The sequence below is a fragment of the Cavia porcellus genome, unplaced genomic scaffold (genome assembly GCF_034190915.1).
Source record: "Cavia porcellus strain 051 isolate PalLab524CR breed Dunkin Hartley unplaced genomic scaffold, mCavPor4.1 scaffold_16, whole genome shotgun sequence".
Taxonomy (NCBI): domain Eukaryota; kingdom Metazoa; phylum Chordata; class Mammalia; order Rodentia; family Caviidae; genus Cavia; species Cavia porcellus.
The window spans coordinates 41,663,883-41,682,866 of NW_026947499.1; the positions used below are offsets into that span (position 1 = coordinate 41,663,883).

Genomic DNA, 18,984 nt, shown 5'->3' on the forward strand with positions numbered 1-18,984 from the left:
TCACCTGCTTAGGAAAAAAATTCAATCATGTTTCCTTAAATTTCTCTCCCAGAGCAGAAACGATTACTTCTTTAAATACATTGCCCTTGGTACAGACACAAATATAAATGTAATAATCCCCCAGCATTGGGAATAGCAAAGATACTCAAGATGATGAAAGATAAGATGTTTTAAAGAGATTTCTAGGAAGTGTGTCAATGTGCAGCCTGTATTAAAGCTTCCCTCAGAGTCAAGCAAACATTATTACCACGTAGATCATGAAATTCTAGAAGCAAAAGAAACCCTAAGGGTGCCACCTTCCATGGAGGGGAGTGGCTGCTCTACCTGTCCCTACATGCCAGAGAGAGGCTCAGGCAGGGTGAAAAGAAATGAGGAGCACTGGGTTGTGTCTAGTGAGGGGCACTAGGCAGCTGTCCCTGTGCCTAAGAGCAGGGTTCTCCATCATGAGGACTGCACTCTCAGGGGGCATTTTGGGTTACACCATGGTGTGGGGGGACACACATGAGCATCAGTCTAGTGGGGAGGGGCCCAGAACGATGAAAACCATCCTACAGCAGGGGCTGGGGTGTCGCTGTGGCACAGGACTTCTCTAGCATGCACCAGGCTCTCAGTTCGATCCCTAGCAGTGCCACAATAAAATCGCCTACCATGCACAGGACAGTCCCCAGCACAGCTAAGTCCCTGGGCTCGAACACGAACACCCATCCTGCCACATCTGGGAAGCCCTTCAGGGTGCAAAAGGACAGGCAGTGCACTCACCCCAGCAAGCACAGGCTCCCGCACGACAGCCAGGTGAGGGCACCGGCATTGTAGGACAGCTTGGTCACAACCATCTTGTTGCAGGAAGGACAGCACATCTGGACAGGACGGTCAAAAAAGGACACAGGCTGCTGCACAAAGACGGTCTGTACTGCTGTGAAAAGGGAAGAAAAATGTTCCTTCAGAAACAAGGAAGACAGAGTTGGGTAAACCACAGGGAAGCCAGAACAGGGCCTCTGACAGCTATTCCCAGCAACACTAGGCCAGGCACACACTTTGATAGCACACACCCTGGCATTTTGGGAGGCTGAGGCAGGAGGACTGCAAGTTTCAGTCCAGCCTAAGCAACCTAATGAGGCCCTGTCTGGAAACAAAGAACAAAGGGCTGGAGATGGAGCCCAGTGCAGTCTCCAGTACTAAAAAGAAGGGGAAAAAAAAAGATACACCACCACTGTTCATGACACTAAGCAGCTACCCACAGACATGTGGAGAAATACAATGCGGTCTATCTACACAGTGGAGCATTATTCAGCCTTAAAGAGGGAGGAAATCTGGATACTTGCCACACTGTGAATGAACCTCGAGGAGATTACACTCCGGGAAATGAGCCAGACACAAAAGACGGGCATTATCGTCCGCTCCTTCCAGGTCCCTGGAGCAGTCACATTCAGATGCCACAAAAGGTGGTGGCTGGGTCTGTGGGGAAGAGGACTGGAGAGCTCGTGCTGAATGGGGACAATGTCTCCTTCTGAGGTGATGGACATGTCCTGGAGACGACAATGCTGTTCCATCTGCTGTACTTAGGGCCACTGAGCCGTGCTTTGGAGTGGTGAAAGGGTGGGCTTTACATGATGTATTGTTCCACAATGAAAAATGAAAAATACAGAAAATAGAAGAAGACGGAACACTAGCAGATTTCCAGAATTTTGGCTTGAGGCACTCTTAAATCCTCCATGCAGGATGGGGAAAGCTGTTTGTGCCTCAAGGTGTGCAAATTCCACACCCATAGAATCCTGGGCCTGTCCTGAGGGGGCAGTCAGCAGTCCGGGAGGGCTCCCCAAACTGCTTTTCAGACCCCTCTGGTGGTTCCACAGAGGTGGTCCACAGGTAATAAATAGAGAAATGGGGAAAGGGGTGGATTTTGGCCCCAGTTTCCTGCAGTCACAGATTAGTGTTGCCAGGAGGGAGTGAGGGGGGCTCCTCACAGGTTCGGAGTAGATATGCTAAAACCCCTGAACAGGGCTGGAAAAGACTGAACTTTAGGGTATGTGCATAATGTCTCCATAACACGCTTCTTAAAAAATATGGAAATTAACAGAGTTAACTGAGTTAAGACCAGTGACTCAAACAGCCTTGTGCTGAATGTGGTATAAACCACAGACACTGCCCCTGGTGTCACACAGCCTCCTGTATGGGTCGCAGGGCCCCCTGCAGGGCAGTTCACGAGGCAGAAGAAGCAACCTACCTTGGAAGACAATGCTGGTGACTATGTCCAGACACCCAGCCAATGTACAAGCTAATGCCAGGCGGTACAGGACAATGTGCAAGTACATCCGGGCACCACAGTCGGTGGCCTTCCCAGGGTTGGAAATTGTTAAGCACTCGAATTGCTTAAACTCCTATTTCTGTCAGAGTGACTTCCCACCACCCCTCCTTGTTACAGTGGTAGAATGCCAGGCCTGTCATCTGTGTCCTGGGGAAAACATCTACTGCCCAGAGCTCCTGAGCTCAGTAACACCCACAGAAATATGCTCTTCCTGGAAACGCAGCACTGAAGCACACTTGGACACTAACACGTAAGACGCAATGAGAACTTTTTGGTTCAAGAATAAGTTATTTATTTATCACTGCATCATCTTAAAAAGTCTAGTTATCTCATCTTCTTCCAATAACCTCAGGTCAAACTGAGTTCCCACACCACAGTTATTTACTTTTATTGAGTGCTGGCTTTCTCTGGAACAGCATCTCATCTGAACCACCTGAAGGAGTAGGTGTAGGTACCAGCTGAGTTCTATTTCACAGACTGGGAAACTGAGGCACAGGAGATTATGTGAACACAGATGGTCTGATTCACAGGCTCCGTGTATTCTGGCCGTTCCTGGCCCTGAGTCCTCAGGCTGGGGAGCAGGTCACTTACTTGTGTTGGCAGTAGGGTTGAGGACGGGCACTGGCTGGGTATAGTACAAAGGCGGGTTCGCGCCTTTCCCATCTGGGCCTGTCATGAGCCCCGTGGTTGGCCCAGGCACCGGGGCTGGATGCGTCGGGATGTAACTGTTAACTCCCACCGTCTCTTCATAGGAGGGGGGCGCAGTGGGCACCGAGGAAGGCCCAGGGGCCGCCTGGTAAGGTCCTGGAACCGACATTTTACCTAAAGCAAAAACAGAAAATACCAGGTAAGAAATTCGCCTGATCTACCCACCTTAACCTTTCATCTTTCTAAAAAGGGCAGGTCCAACTTTATCTGAAAGTCAGAAAGGGGGGAACTGTCCCTTCAAGACCCAAGAAGGCTCACCTTAACAGAGGCTTTCCTAAGTAAAGATAAAATCTAAGGAATTAGGCCCCCAAACCACCCAAACTGAGAAAACTCCAACCAAATCTGAACAACCAAATCTGAGCAATTTCTTCTTTAGATCTCAAACCAGGAACCCACGAAAACGTTCTCCCCATACCTAGCATCTGTTTTTTTTTTTTTTTTTTAAAGCCAGTGCAGTTTTCATGCATGGTTCTTGGTGACAGAAGCGATGAAGGCATTTGAAAACCAACCATAAACTATGGACAGTAAAGTGCTGAGCCATGCAATAGGAGCCAGGCCCAAAAGATGCAGGCTGCGGGATGCAGGGGCTGAGGGCTCAGGAACAGGGCGACAAGAGCCAGGCTGGGAACATGGGAGGAAAACCTCGGAGCGAAAGGGGGGCTTTTCAAGGGAGCTGTCAGGTTTGTCTCCAACCTGGGGTCTGAGGACCTTGGTTTGTCTGTCTCATGAAAATCTGAAGCTGGGTAAGATGGTGCACTTGGGAGGCTGAAGCAGAATTGCTGTGAGTCGGAGCCTACCCTGAACTATACAGCGAGCCTCTGCCTCAAAGACTAAAAAAGAAAAAAAATCAAAAAATTCATCTGGAACCAGAGAGATCTAGAATAGCAAAGGCAGTCCTGGGCAACAAAGATAAGACATGGGGCATCACAATCCTTGACTTCAAATTACACTGTAAAGCAACTGTGATTAAAAAACAAAACAAAGGGGCTGGGAATTCAGCTCAGTGGCATAAGTGCCTGCCTTGCAAACAGGCAGTCATGAGTTCGATCCCCGGTACCGGTAAAAATACAAAACAAAACAGAGTGGTACTGGTAAAAAACAGACCCAAATCAATGGAACAGATTAGAAGATGCAGAAACAACTCCAAACACAGTAAGCCACCTTATCTTTGACAAAGGTGCCAAATACATTCACTGGAAGAAAGATAGCCTCTAATAAATGGTACTGGAAAAACTGGCTCTACATATGCTTAAGATTAAAACTGAACCTGTATCTTTCACCATGTACTAAGCTAAAATCAGAAAGGATCAAAGATCTTAATATTAAAACAGAAACATTAAATCTGTTGGAAGATAAAAGTAGGTAAAACTCTTGAAGACATTGTTGTAGGCAAAAACTTTATGAACAAAAGCCTGATTGCACAGGAACTGTCACAAAGAATCAACAACTGGGATCCTACCCTGTTGAAAAGCTTTTGAACAGCAAGAGAAACCATCAATATAGTGAAAAAACAACCCACAATGTGGGAGAAAATGTTTGCCATCTATACCTCAGACAAAGGATTACTATCAGAACATATAAAGAACTTTAAAAAAAAAAAATCAGTCAGGGGCTGGGGATTTAGCTCAATGGCATAAACGCCTGCCTTGCAAGCAGGCAGTCGTGAGTTTGATCCCCGGTACCAATAAAAAGGAAAGACAAAAAAAAAAAAAAATCAGTCCTCCCAGATTTAAAGGCCCAACCCAAAAATGGGCATCTGAGATGAACACATATTTCTCACATGAAGAAATACAAGCAGCAAATAACTATGTGAAAAAATGTTCAACATCACTGGTCATTCGAGAGATGGAAATTAAAACAACACTGAGACTCCACCTCACCCTGGAAAGAACGGCTACTATCAAGAAATCAAGCAATAACAAATGCTGTAGGTGCTGCGGGAGAAGGAACCCTTCTCCACTATTGGCGGGAGTGTAAACTGGCGCAGCCACTGTGGAAATCAGTGTGGCGATTCCTCAAAAAGTTAGGACTGGAGGTCTCATTTGACCCAGTTATTCTCTCCTGGGTATCTTCCCAGAAGAATTAAAACATCATACCACAGTGATATATGTGCACCCATGTTTACAGCAGCACAGTCTGTAATAGCCAGATCTTGGAAACAACCTAAATGCCCATCAACTGAGGAATGGATAAAACAGATGTGGTATGTTTATACAATGGAGTACTATTCAGCAACAAAGATTAGCTGAACACTTTTATAGGTAAGTGGATGCAATTTGAGAACATACTCATTAGTGAAATAAATACAACACACATGTAAATATCGGATTGTCTCAGTGTGAGAAGCTAGAAGAAACAACATATGTATATGTATATAAAAAAATAGTTAAGATAGTTACACTACTGATTGCGCTGAGTTCACAGAAGAGGAAGATTTGTGCTGGTATTGTTTGGACAGTCGATGTCTTGTGCTCTGGGTGAATGATTTGGGGCTGACAATGCGTAAAGCACGTAGCACTGTTGCTCCGACTGACATGTTTTGAAGTGTTTAGTTTTTCTTTTTTGTTTTCTTTTCCTCCTTGAAACAAAATGGAATTTCCTGAATTTCATAGTTTTTTACAACAAAAGGAAAAAAACAGTCAAGAACGTTCAGGAAAAATCACAAACACTATTTCCATTCTAATTTTACTAGAGGCACCTTCTTGCTCTGGATTTTGATCCCTTTTTGCCACTTACGAGTTATACAAGTCACAGGTGATGACTGATTTTTTCCTTTGGGGGGCCATTTTTTGACACTATCAAAATATATGGCATTGTCTTTATTACTTCAGGAACTTACTAAGGGTCTGGTAGTTCAATGTGTGGTCCATGTGTATGCGTGTGTAACCAACAGTTAGAACCAAGGGGATATATGTATACATATATGTACATGTATAGTATGAGTTTATGTAGTAACATTTATTTCTGCCTACTTAACCTTCCTTGCTTAACATATTTTAGGTTTGTCAGTTTCCATTGTATTATTTTTCAAACTACCACATGAATTTTTTCTATGTAGCTATATTGTAATTTTACTTAACCAGTACTCTGAAAAGAAAAAAAGAAATAAAATGGATTTGGAAAAAGAAAGTTTGATTTGTGTGATTAAGCTATTTGCAAGTTTCTGTCCTGTAAACACAGGCATGCGGGCAAACACCTGCAATCCCAGCTATTCAGGAGGCAGAGGCACCAGGATGCAAAGTTCAAGCCCAGCCTGGGCAACTTACTGAGACCCTCTGTCAAGATAAAAAATTTAAAAGGGCTGGGGCTATAACTCAGGGGTACAGTACTTGCCAAACATGGGTGAGCCCTGGGTTCATTAACCAACACCTCAAAAGAACCAAAGAGAAAGGGGAAAACAGAGGTGGAACATATCCACACCCACCCTCCTCTGGGAAAGCGAGTCCCAGAGCAGCTGGGCACAGATTTTTTTTTCTGTGAGGGCAGAGAAGTGGTTTTCCTCCCTGGCAGAGCCAGCACCTGCCTAGAGTTACATCCCGTGACCTGGGTGTGTTCCTGCGCGGTGGCACCGGGCAGCTGGGGCACAGCATAGTGGGTTCCTTTGTGTGGCTGCAGCTCCCGCTGCGTTAGGAGAGCCATTCAAACCTTTTCAGGAGAACTGGGCAGTGCCTGGGGAGCGGGGCCGGGCTGCCCACTCTCCTGCCCGGCCTGTGGGCCTCAGGCTCCAGAATTTCCAGAGGCACGGGAGGAAGCCGCCCCGCTGCAGCAAGAGGCTCCTCCGAGGAAGCTCAGCCTCGGAACAGAAGAAAGAGGGAGGTGACTGAGCTAGGGCTGAGTCCTAGGAAACCCGTGAAGATTCCAAAAGCACAGCCTCGACGAGACTGAGAGGTCTACCAGGCCTTCTGGGACTTTGGGGCGGCGGACACGACTTCTATCTGTGCTTCCAAGGAAGTGGCCCAAAGTCACCTGAGGCTGCTCTGTACTAAAAAGTTTTTTAGTTTTTTAGTTTGTTTTTACTTTGAGTTTAAATAATTTAAATGTAAAAACTGGGGCTGGAAAATGTAGCAGATGATCTTGGAAATAACCTAAATGCCCCTGAATCCAGAATGGATTTTTTAAAATGTGATATTTTAACACAATGGAGTACTACTCAGCCATAAAAAGGATAACCTGGAGACTTATAGGTAAATGGATGCAACTTGAGACAATACTCATAAGTTAAATCAGATGCACATGTGTAAACCTCATAAAAACAAAACATAACACTGGGGCTGGGGATGTAGCTCAATGGTCCATCACTTGCCAAGCAAGCATGAGGCTCCCTGGCTCAGTCCCTAGCACCAAAACAAAAAATAAAAACAACTAATAATTTTTTTTTTTGTCTTTTCTGTTTTTTATCGGTACCGGGGATCGAACTCAAGACTGCCTGCTTGCAAGGAAGGCGCTTATGCCGCTGAGCTAAATCCCCAGCCCCAACTAATAATTTTTGATATGCTTGTATGAGGCAACTTGGGTATGTGAACCTAGTTCTGCTACAGCAAATTTGATGAACTCTGAATATGGATCCAAATGTTTCGATACAAAATGTAACATCCAGTTGGGCACGGTGGCATAAACTTGTAAATCTTAGGTACTTGGGAGGCTGAGTCGGGAGGCTAGCCTGGACAATTTATCAAGAATTTGTTTCAAAAGTGTTTAAAAAGGTGGAGGGTGGCCTGTAATCCCAGCCCTCGGGAGGCTGAGGTAGGCGGATCATTCCAAGAAGAAAGCGTCAGGCCAGCCTCAACTGCATAGTGAGACCCTGTTTCAAAAAGACAAAAAAAAAAAGGTGGTGGGTACAGATCAGCGCTAAGAACATTTGCGTAGCACATGTGAGGCCGCAAGTTCCAGTCACAGCATCACAAAAAATAAATAAATTAAAAAATGATTTAAAAGCAGGTGAGAGGGTGCCAATATAAACAAAACGCCCCCTGGATTTTGAAAATTTAGTATAACACATTAATGTAAAATATCCGGTTAATGTTGTGGCGCTTATATGAGAAATAATCCTAGTTTGCATACATGGAGTTAAGCCATGGAAAGTATTCTTAAGGTTTGTGTCGCCTCCTTATGCCTTTCACAATGTAGATATTAAACAATAAAACTCAATGACCCAGGCAGCTGCCCTCTGGTTTACTTACACATCACACTGTGCGAACGGGAGCCGCGGAGGGTTTAGAGGAGGAAAGCTCTGCAAGGAGAGCTGCCACAGGCCGGAAAGGGCAGCACAAGGCCCCGGCTTGGAGGGGAGGGGGGGGGGCTTGGAGTGCACAGAGAAGGGCTAAGCAGGAGGGAAGGGGGTGTCACAAGACCGCAGTTCGGCTCTGAAAACCAGATAAAAATGGCCTGGAGTGTGATGACAGTTCCCTGACACAGGAACCCAACTGCAGAAGAAACAGACACCACAAACGGTCCCTGTCACCCCCAGAGCCAGGAGATGGCGCTCCCTGTGGGCCTGTCCCTGCCCTTTTGCTCTGCACCACCAGGGCTTATCGGCTCTCCCAGCCCAGGGACAACGTGGCCACCCTGCCCCGCCCCCCAGGTCACCGACATGTGCATGAAGCATCAAAACCACGCCGTCCCTGCCTGATCCAGGAAGCCAGACCCAGTCCTGCCTACGCAGTTTCTGGCGAAAACTGCGTCATGTGAACAATTACAGGCCCAGAAAGCATCAGCTGTGGGTGTGTCCAGGAACCCTAAAATAGCACTGCTGGGGGAGGGGAGCGGGGTCCTGGCACGGGAAGCCTGGATCAGGAAGGGGGGCTGCGGAGTGGCAATGTCTCAATGGAATTCCTGGGGGAGGGGACAAGAGCTGTGGAGGAAGCAGGGCCCAGCCCAGCAGCTTGCTCTGGACAGAACCCGTGTCCCCCTCTCCAGCCTACTGACTGGGTATCTCATCCTCCATGGTCACACTTTATCTTCTGGGATTTCAAGGTGCGGCCCCTTGAGAGCCTTGCTTTTACTCAGACACATAAACACATTTATAATTCTGAAAGAAACTAGAGCATCTGGCCAGAATAGTAAAAACAAAACCCTTACCAGCTGGTCTGAAAGTTTTCTAAATTCCACAGTCTTTCTAGCGCAGGCTCCCGAGGCGGGGAAATGCCCCAAAGCTCTCTTACAACCTTTCCCCACCTACACTGAGGGCTGCTTTATTTTCTGTCCCCCACCCCTATTTCTTTTTAGTTTGGCTTCTCCGGGGCTCGGGAGGCCAACCTACCCACCCTATTCCTTACCACCCCTCAGAAGTGAAATCTTCATCCCACACACACAGGAGTGTGCCACACCATCCCCATCAAAGGATTCAGGCCACCTGGGTGCTGATGAGGCGCTAGCACAAATTAGAACTTCTGCTTCCCCTTTATCTGGAACAAACTGGAATCTACAGGAAAGCATGTCTGAGTTTAACGAAACAGCTCAGCTAGTTTTGCGGCGTCAGAGGTAGTCTTGGAGAATCCCTGTGGTAGCCCTGGGTGCTGGGTGATCAGCACACTGATCAGGTCCAGCAGCTCCTGTGTGGTCTGGGTTGTCACAGTGACTGGGCGCTCTGTGGGGGACATAAAGGGATATACAGCGGGGCTCCCTCCTCCCTCCCTCCCCAGTTGTTTAACTTTGTCATTAGGAACCTGCAAGTGGCATTCATTCTGTTGTCCCTCTAAAAGATGGCTCCTTGAAGGAGACTGTACACCCACTTTCCACCCATCCCCAAAGTCCACCAAGAAAATACAAAGGGTTGGGGACTTCTGTTTTCCTCATCTCAGAATGACTCTTTTATTAGCTATTTCCAAATTTGGAGAGGAGAATTCTTTAAAGATGGAAAATGGGACCAGAGCCAGCTTTGTGGCGTGTGACCCTGGCAGCAGCATAGACAAGGTTCTGCATTCAGAAGGTCCCCAAAGTTGGGGGCCCCTCCGCTGACAGTCTCCGTGTCTCCACACATACATGCTGTATCAGAGCACCCAGATGAGACCGCTGGCCACAGAGGAAGAAAGGGAAGTGGCTCAGAGCCACAGAGACGTGACTCCAGCTCAGAAGATGGCCACAAGCAGCTATGTGATCGGGGCCTGGCTTCCTCATCTGCAGACAGAGAGGCTTGGGCTTCCCTTCCAGGGAAGGTCCTGTCCCGTTCCAAGGTTGCAAGCTTCAGTGGCTCACTCTCTCGGGGGAGCTGTTCTCAAAGTGTGCAGGGACGAACCAATGGCCACCGTGGGGCCCCCACAGCAACCCCAACACAAACCAGCCTCCCAGAGCTGGTTTCCAAAGGCTCTGAGCCAACCTACTTAATTAATATAATACCCATCTCTCTCTCTCATGACCCTGCTCACCTGGATTTACAAATGCAGTCCGAGGAAGCCTGGAAGACTCTTCCTTTACTGAAACAGGATGTGCAATTCACCCCCTTACACTAGTCATTAAGACCAGAATTAGTATGATCCTCCCCACAAACGGTGCAACACTGTACCAAGGTGCGGAGGTACACTTTGGGAGGCTGAGGCAGGAGAGGTGCCACAAGATAGCCATTCTGAACTACATGGTGAGACCCTATCTCTAAAACAAAACAAAAAAGACACACAAATAAATGCATAATTTTAAAAATAGGTTTAAAAAAACTGGGATTTCTTGAAAGCAGGCAGTCGTGAGTTCGATAAATGAAAAAGCAAAAAAAAAAAAAAAAAAAAAAACTGGGGTTCAGAGGTTAAACTACCCATCCAAAGTCACACAGAGAGAAAAGAGAAAAGTCTGGCCTGACAGTCACTGAACTCCAGAGTTCTTTAGACCTCATCAAGCATCTCCCAGGCAGGGAGACCCAAACACAATCAGCAGCTTCATTTTGTACAAATCACCCCAAACCCACAAATCCCAAGTGGGAACAGCACACATGAACTTTTGAGGGCTCACCGCCCCCTCTTTGCCTCCCTAATCCACAAGCAGCAGTGTGTATTCCACACCTTGCCACAGCCTAGACTTCAAAAAAACGAAAAACAAAAAAACTACCTGCCAACTAATTTTGTCCACAAGCGCTCTACAACTCCAAACCAGCAGATTCTTCCATAAACAAGGAGCAGGATTTTCATGATCAATCTGGTGTGGATGTTCATGACACTCTTCCCCTCACGGTTGGAAAGAGCTCAGAATTTCTGTGAAATAAAGGAGTTACCAAGCTGCTGTGTCAAGCAGCTCTCCAGGGGAAGTGGGGGTCTCTTGCCAACTTACTTGGTCTGGGTTTTTCCCTTAGTGCTAAGGATTGAACCAAGGGCCTTCACACAGAGCTCTATTCTCAGCCCTTTCTGTTTTTTATTTTGAGACAGGGTCTTGCTAAATTTCCCAGACTAAGATTAACTTGTGACACTCTTGCCTCAGGCTCCCAGAGTGCTAGGTCTTAGACTAGACACCTTCAAAATCTAGGAGAAAGGCCATACCCTCAGGCCTAGAGACATTCACCAACCTGAAATGATAGTAATGAATGGATTCTGAAAACTCAGAAGGCAGAAATAAACTGCCAAGGACCTCATTTCCGCCCCAGATTGGCTTCTAAAAACATCAGACTGGACAGCTCCAGCATTCTTTGCAATAGCCTGGCGGGGGGCTGTCTGTCACCTGCGGGGACTGTCTGTCACCTGCGGTGCTCACCCCCACTCCTGGCTGTCACTTTATGGGGTCTGCAGCAAGGGAGCCTTCTATGTCTGCAAACCCAAGCCCAGCAGAACACTGCCCCAATCTCAAAGGAAAGGATCTAGTTCAGAAAACTGCACTTGTTATCCAGGGTCCTGGCCATGGTAGTGTAATCACGCACTGTCAGGGAAAGGCCAGATGCACAAAGGACTGCAAACTTTGTGATTCTGTTTGTATGAGATGCCCCCAACTGGCAGACCCACAGAGACAGAAGGTGGACGGCTGTGACCAGGGATGACTAAACACCACCACACTGTCCACTTTAACAAGGTTAATTTTAGCCAGCACACACCTGCAATCCCAGCACTCTGGAAGGCTGAGGCAGGGGTATTACAAATTCAAGCCCAGCCTGGGCAACTTAGCAATTTATGGAGACCCTGTCTCGAAAAATAAAAAAGGACACAGCTCATTTGGGACAGAAATAGACAGGAGGGGCTGAATTCATGAATCAGAGAAGACAGTGTTTAAAAGAAGATGTTTATGTATAAGAAGTCTCCATACAGATGGCCTCACAGTTCAGACTGAGGTAACAGGAGGTTCCAAAGCTCAAATGTCACGGCATCACCAAACACGCTCCAGAAGAGAATCTTGAGAGTCTGGGCTCCTTCCGTTCCTCCATGGACCCTCAGGGGTGTGACTGTGTGTCCAGGCAGGAGGTCAAGTCCACGTGTGGGCAGAGACTTGAAGAGGGAGCCAAGCCAACAGCATAAAACCAGCCAGGAACTCCCCAAACTCCCACCCCCAAGGGCTGTGCTTCCTCAGAGCGAGGAGTCCCTGGGGCTGGTCCATCCACACCCTGCACCCTCACCAGGGGCTGTGGTTCCACATCCATCTTTGGCTTACACTAAGAAGGGTGCGGGCTGGGGGCAGAAAGGTGGGTCTCCTTCCTCCTACAACAAAGTCAGCAGGGGAAAATCAAAGCTTATAGGCTGAACCCAAGCTTTACATGACGCAGAAACCTTCTTAAACAAAGACCCGCAGACTCTGGGAGCCTGTGCATTCCTGTGCACAGGTCAGATGGGGCCAGCTCAGGCTCCTTGGAGCCTTCTGTGTGGCGGCCCCTCTTTCCTCCCAGGTGAGGCTCAGGGCCACTGAGTGAGGGTCTTAGGACCTACTGTCCCGTCCATTCCAGTTACAGGTTCTATGACCCCACTGGGAAGAATAATTCTGTTTCCGGAGGACAGTGGGGCCAGAGAGGGCAGGATACTGAAGGGCAGAGAAGGCCAGAGTGACTTCCCAGTATCTGTAGCGTAAAGCACTTAACATACCAAAGTGAGTTCTGAGCCTCAATAGTCTGGGAGCCATTCGAAACTGACCATCAGCAGGCACCTTGCTGCCACCAGCCCATCCAACTCAGAAATGCCTGTCACTCCACACTGACACTGCCTTTTTCATGGGTGTCAAGTCTGAGGCTCCAAGCTGGTTGCACCCCAACATGTCACAAATGTCAGTGAGGGGCTGGAGGTTTAGCTCAGCGGCATAAGCGCCTGCCTTGCAAGAAGGCAGTCGTGAGTTTGATCCCCAGTAAAAAGGAAAAAGACAAAAAAAAAAAAAAGTCAGTGACTCCTGCTGGCAGGCACAGGTAGGGGCCACCACCTGCAGCATTCACTGGTCACACAGAAAGGACAGGGATGCCTTGTTTGGTTCCTGGGTCCCTTTTTGTCCATGTCCCTAACCCCATCTGACAAATGACCAATAGGCAGTCAGGGTCCAAGGCAAGGAGGCTAAGGACAGAGACAGAGCCCAAAGCCAAGCACTGTCCTTGACCTCACAGACAGCATGCAGGTTCACAGCAAAAGCCCACCAGGAACTGGCCCGTGGGGAAACTGAGGCCAACCACAGAGGAGTCAGGGACATCACTGTCTCTGCCTGGTACCCAAGATACTTTAACACAAAGGACTTTCAGACACACCTATGTGTGTTCCCCTCTCACTGGTCAGGGGCTTTGCCCATCAGGCCACAAAGCCTGGCCTGCTGAATACCCAACGATGTTTGGAGAAGACAAGCATGGGGGGTTGTACAAGGGGCGTGAATGGGGCCAAAAGGACAGGGTGATGGATCTTTAGCCTAGGTATTATGTTAAGCAACAGAAACCCTAGGACAGAGTCTCCTCAGTCCAAATCCAACCTCTGTCACTTCAAGACTGTGTGACCTGGAGTGAACTGCTGAGTTCCTCTGGGCCTCGGGTTTCCTGGTCTGGAAAATGGGGCTAACAACAGTATTTAACAGCTCAAAGGTGGCAGAGAGAACCCTGTGCCCAGAACACAGGGTACATGGGCTGCTGTAACGGGGAGCACTGAGGGCTCCCCATGGGGAAGTGGAGTGAGGTCAAGAAGATTTCAGTCCTGAGGCAGCCTGGCCACAGCTGTATGGCTTCTTTTAACCACACCAGTAAAATGGAAGAGGAAATAAATGTACTTAGTGGTGAAATTTACAATTAAAAAAGACGTAGAATGAAGAACTTTAAAAAACTCAGCCTGACCCGGGATGCAAGGAAAAGGCCTCGTTAGGAGAACAAATCAAGGATGGATCCCAGCAACACAGCCTCAAGTCTCTGATGCCCAGATTCTGGTACCCCCATCTCTTGGACACACAGGCCCAAACCAAGTCTGGGTCCCCCCACTCTGTAAAGTGTAAGACATAAACCTTGGCAGCATTCCAAAGGAGACCTGGCAGGCATGGCTTCCGCCACCTACATCTCCAAGGCCATGTGGACCACCTGGGGGCCCAGGCACAGCCAGAGGCCGGGCAATGCCAGGGGACCAGAGAGCAAAACCATCACAGATCCAGATCGAAGGAGCTTCCAGCATGCTGGCAACATGGAACTTTAGAAGTTAGAATTTTTTTCCCTTTAGAGACAAGGGACTCGTCCAAACTCACTCAAGCCTAGGGCATAAGGACCACCCCACGCCTCTCAGCCTGGAAAACATGCAGGTGTGGCAGCCCCAGGACAAGGTCCAGGGGGACGAAACTGGCCCACACACATTAGATTCCCTCCCCACAAGACCAACACCACCTGTGTGGGAAGAGATGCAGATTTGGGTGATGAGGCCCCTGCATTTCTTCAGAGCTAGCTTTGAATAACTCCTTTTTCCTTTTCACCAAAATAAATGGCCTCCTCTGATTTGGTCAGGAGTGAGCAGAGGAACCTGCGTACACAGACCTGGTAGCCAGTAACAGAGCCACGGCCAGGAAGGCTGTAGGCCTGAGACTTCGGTCCAGCGAAGCCTCTAGGGGTGCGGCTGACCAAGGCCTCAGGAAGTGGCGCAAGAAGGAAAGGTCACCCTGAAATCTTAGGATTAATGCCACCAACTCTGCTGGGTTTGGAACTCAGTCGGGACCTGTTTTACACCTTTTCTGCTTGCCAATTTCCCCCTTTAGAAAGGGGCTGCAGGGCTGGGGATTTAGCTTAGCGGCATAAGCACCTGCCTTGCAAGCAGGCGGTCGTGAGTTCGATCCCCAGTATCGATAAAAAAAATGAAAAAGACAAAAAAAAAAAAAAAGAAAGGGGCTGCTTTCTCTTCTTTGATTTCATAGGCTTCTTCCACAGCTGGAAGGTGCTTTGCCTCCAGGTGAATCATGACTAAGCCTCTGACTTAGAAGAGACTCTGGACCTCGGACTTGAGTTGATCTAGAACCAGTTGGGACTACTTTGAGGCCAATGGGCTGGGATGAAAATAACTTGCATGTGAAACAGATGTGCGTTTCAGGGGACTGGAGCAGAATGCCATGGTCTGAATGTATCCCATCAAGTCACTGTCTCTGGCTTCTGTCTCTCTTCCTCTCTCCCCATATCGGACAATGTAAGGACACAAGAAGACCCTCAGCAAATGCCAACAACTAGATGGTGGATTTTCAGCTTCCAGTCCTGGAAGCTAGCAAATTTCTGCTGATCATAAATTACTCATAAATTATTCTTTACTAGTTTTACAACCTTTCTGTAAGTCTGAAGCTCTTCTGAAATAAAAATTTTAAAAAGAATCCCCACAACTGAAGTCATGATACTGTTTTTTACCCAATCACCTGGAAAAGAACAGGATGTCTGACAGCTCACTGAGCTGGCCTGGGTGTAGACACTCAGGCCTCTGGGACCATCTGCTGAAATTTAATGTGCAGGAGCCCTGAGGCCCAGGGCTTCCTCCTCCTCTAGGGATCTGCACTGAGGATAACCCCAAGCCAGGCTTCATTGCACAGCGGCTAATAACGGGAAGAAACACAATTGTCCCAGGATGACAGACAGAAGGCCCATTCACAACGGAAAGGGTGTGCAGCCGTCAAAATGGAATGAGGAAGTTTCACATGTGGGAAGGGAGTGATCTCCAAGCTATGGTGACACAGGAAAAAAGCCTGAATGGTGTTTACAGTAAGCCACCACCCGTTTATTCCCTGTTTCTTCTTATAATATGCATAAATATCCCTAAAGGATACACAAACAGTCCCGTGGGTGTCTGCAGAGAAGTAGGTGGACAGGAGTGGGGTGAATGAACACCTGCTTCTGTTGACCCCTTATCTACTGACCCACAGCAATAGTGACCTCGACAACAAAGAAATTTAAACTCTTTTAGATAAACAAAGTCCCTACCAACCTCCCTGGGCCTCCCACGTCCTTCTGTTCCTGGGTGAAGGTGATGTCATCACAGCCTTTTGTCCCCTGAACTGTGTCCCTGCCCTGCCTGGCCTCAGTCCCTCCCTGTTTGCACAGGGTCTCGTTGGCCAGCCCTCTACATCCGTGTTCCTCATCCGAAAAGTCAACAAACCATGGCTGAAAATACTTAAGGAAAAAAAACTATGGTACGGAACAAGTACAGGCTGGTTTTCTGTTGCTACTAACCCCCAGCCAATACAGCCTAAGAGCTATTTACTTATATCTACCTTACACTATTGGCTACTAGAAGTAATTATCAAAAGCAATGTAGAGGTGATTCAAAGCACAGAGTAGATGTGCTTTCAGTCTATGCAGACACTATAGTAACTGAGGGGTCCTGGATATCAATTCCCAACGACGCCTAGGGACAACTACAGTGTGGGGAGAAGATGTTCTTTCTACCACTCCACTGTGTCACCCCCAGATTCATACTGGCAGCCTCCTGCTAGCCAGCAAAAAGTATTGTTTGCTCATTCTGCAATATGACCCATTTTCACCCTCAGGGGTTCTGAAGTCTGTGTGCCTTAGGGATGGGAAGACAGGGACAAATGCAGTAGACATAAAAGGGAAACTGAGTCAGGATTCTAAGATTAGGCTCTGGGAGGGGATGAAGGCCAAGTGGGAGAAGGGAGCAGGGGGGGACAATGTTCCAAACCCTGTGGCGAACAGGAGCCTGTTGGGGCACACTAGGGTGTGGTCAAGATACAAGAGCCTTGCCACCATCAGGGGCACCAGGCTCCGCCTTCTGGGAACCCCATAGAGCACTTTAGTTCAAAAACTAGGAGGTGGGGCTGGAGGTGAAGCTCCGAGTACAGCACTTGCTAGTTTATGAAAAGCCCCAGGGGTACCATCCCCAGCATAACCAGAAAAAAAAACACCCAGCGGCAGAAGAGCTCCTTGAATCCTCCAGCCCCTGCAAAAAAGTATTCAACTCTTGCCAAGAAGGAGAGTTCAGTTCCTAAAAATATACCTCCAAACCCAGAATACCAGAAGAAGCCACCCACAGCAGAAGCCACCCAACAGCTCCCACCAGTGTAAACACACATCAAAGGCAACAGGCACAGAGCCCAGGAGTCTTCTTGAAGCACAGAAAACCATGTCTCAACAACACACAAGCAGTGGCCGGTGCGGCTGTGTTCTGACCCACAGCCTCTAAACATCCCTCACAAAGTATCTTAACCTTTTCCTGAAATGAATCCCATATTTCTTTCTGCCTTCCTAAAGCCTGGGAGGGGAGGAAAGGGAGGAATAAAGAACAGGGAGAAAAGGAAGTGAGGGAGGGAAGGAGGGATGAGCTCCAATCCACTCTAGGGACACTTAGCCCAGCCCTGGCCCATGGCTGCCCCTCCCCACCTGGCACTCCAGCGTGCAGCTGCAAAGCTGCTGAAGGCTCCTACCCCAGGCAGAACCCAGGTGCATGAAAACTTGCTATGTAACCAAAGTTAGTAGTGTTGGGGCAAAGAAAATGAACCCCTACGCACAGCTCCTCGGCATGCTGAGCTCTCCTGCCTCTGTTCCACTCTCTCCAGAAGCACAGGGAGCTTTCTGTGAATTTGTCATCTGATGTGCAATCAATTCTCCAGCAAATACTCATACCGGAATCCATTGTGAGGACAAGTGACTCACCAGGTGGAGGAAGACCAAAGGTTGGCTCTTCACACAGGAGGACTTTGTCACAGGCTGTTCCACTGGACCTTGTCTCCCAGATCAATCACCAACTCCCTAAATTACCTACTCCCCCAAGAGTCTACAAGGTTCTACATTTCCGTGGGTCCTCCCAAGATGCCCTTGTGCATGAAACAAATCTGTAAGCTTTTTCTCCTGTTCATGTGCCCTATATAGGTTTATTCCATGGACACAATGTATGGAGGCCCCCAAGAGCATAGGCAGAGCTCCCTTGTCCTATAGAACTCCTCAGGAGCTGCTGAGAGTGCTGTGGACAGGTTTGGCCATCTGCTCTGAGACATTCTGCCTTCCTCTAGCCTAGGGTTTGCTTGCTTCATGGGCACTGGCCAAATTGCAGATACTGCAGGATGTTTAACTACTGCTGCCTGGAAAAGGATGGCAACCACTGTCTTGCCTTTAGCAAGGTGTAAGCTCAGGTGCTGTCAGGAGGGAGTGGTCTCAGCATACTCTCCCACCCTCTTCCCTGGCCCACCACTAACCTCCACCCAGGCTTACTGACACCCTCTGTTGCTCACCTCCTAACAGCTTCCTGTGCCAGGCAGTTTCCCTAACAGGAAGGACCAAGGATGCTCCTTGGAGCAAGGGTTGTGCTATGTTTCTCTGGATTCCCTACAGGGACTGGGGAAAGCCACCCCACAGGACAGCTCCAGGTCAGGGGCCCATCTGACACTGCTATTCTGTACACAAGAGGCTATCTCTAGCAGGAGCTCTTTAGTAACATTTTTCTCCCTGCAGCGCTAGGAATTGAATCAAAGGCCTTCCTTCACTCTGAGCTACAGTCCTAGCCAAAAGAAATGTTTTTCTTTTTTCTTTCTTTTTTTTTTTTTTTTTTTGTCTTTTTCATTTTTATCAGTACCGGGGATCGAACTCACGACCGCCTGCTTGCAAGGCAGGTGCTTATGACACTGAGCTAAATCCCCCAGCCCCC

General features: G+C 48.2%; 1 protein-coding gene across 3 annotated transcripts in view; it reads right to left on the reverse strand.

Moving 5' to 3' along the window:
- Positions 1-18,984, reverse strand: part of Litaf (lipopolysaccharide induced TNF factor) — a 29,702-nt gene that overhangs the window by 3,608 nt on the left and 7,110 nt on the right. For 2 of the 3 annotated variants that reach the window (XM_005007498.4, XM_023560792.2), the window contains exons 2-3: positions 2,897-3,127; positions 760-913 (exon numbers count right to left, since the gene is read on the reverse strand). In XM_005007498.4, the coding sequence (XP_005007555.2) occupies positions 760-913; positions 2,897-3,122 (380 nt within the window). In that variant the 5' untranslated portion in view covers positions 3,123-3,127. Of the gene's footprint in view, positions 1-759; positions 914-2,896; positions 3,128-5,412; positions 5,597-18,984 lie in introns of those variants that run through there. The other variant, XM_063226543.1, reaches the window with a different exon arrangement.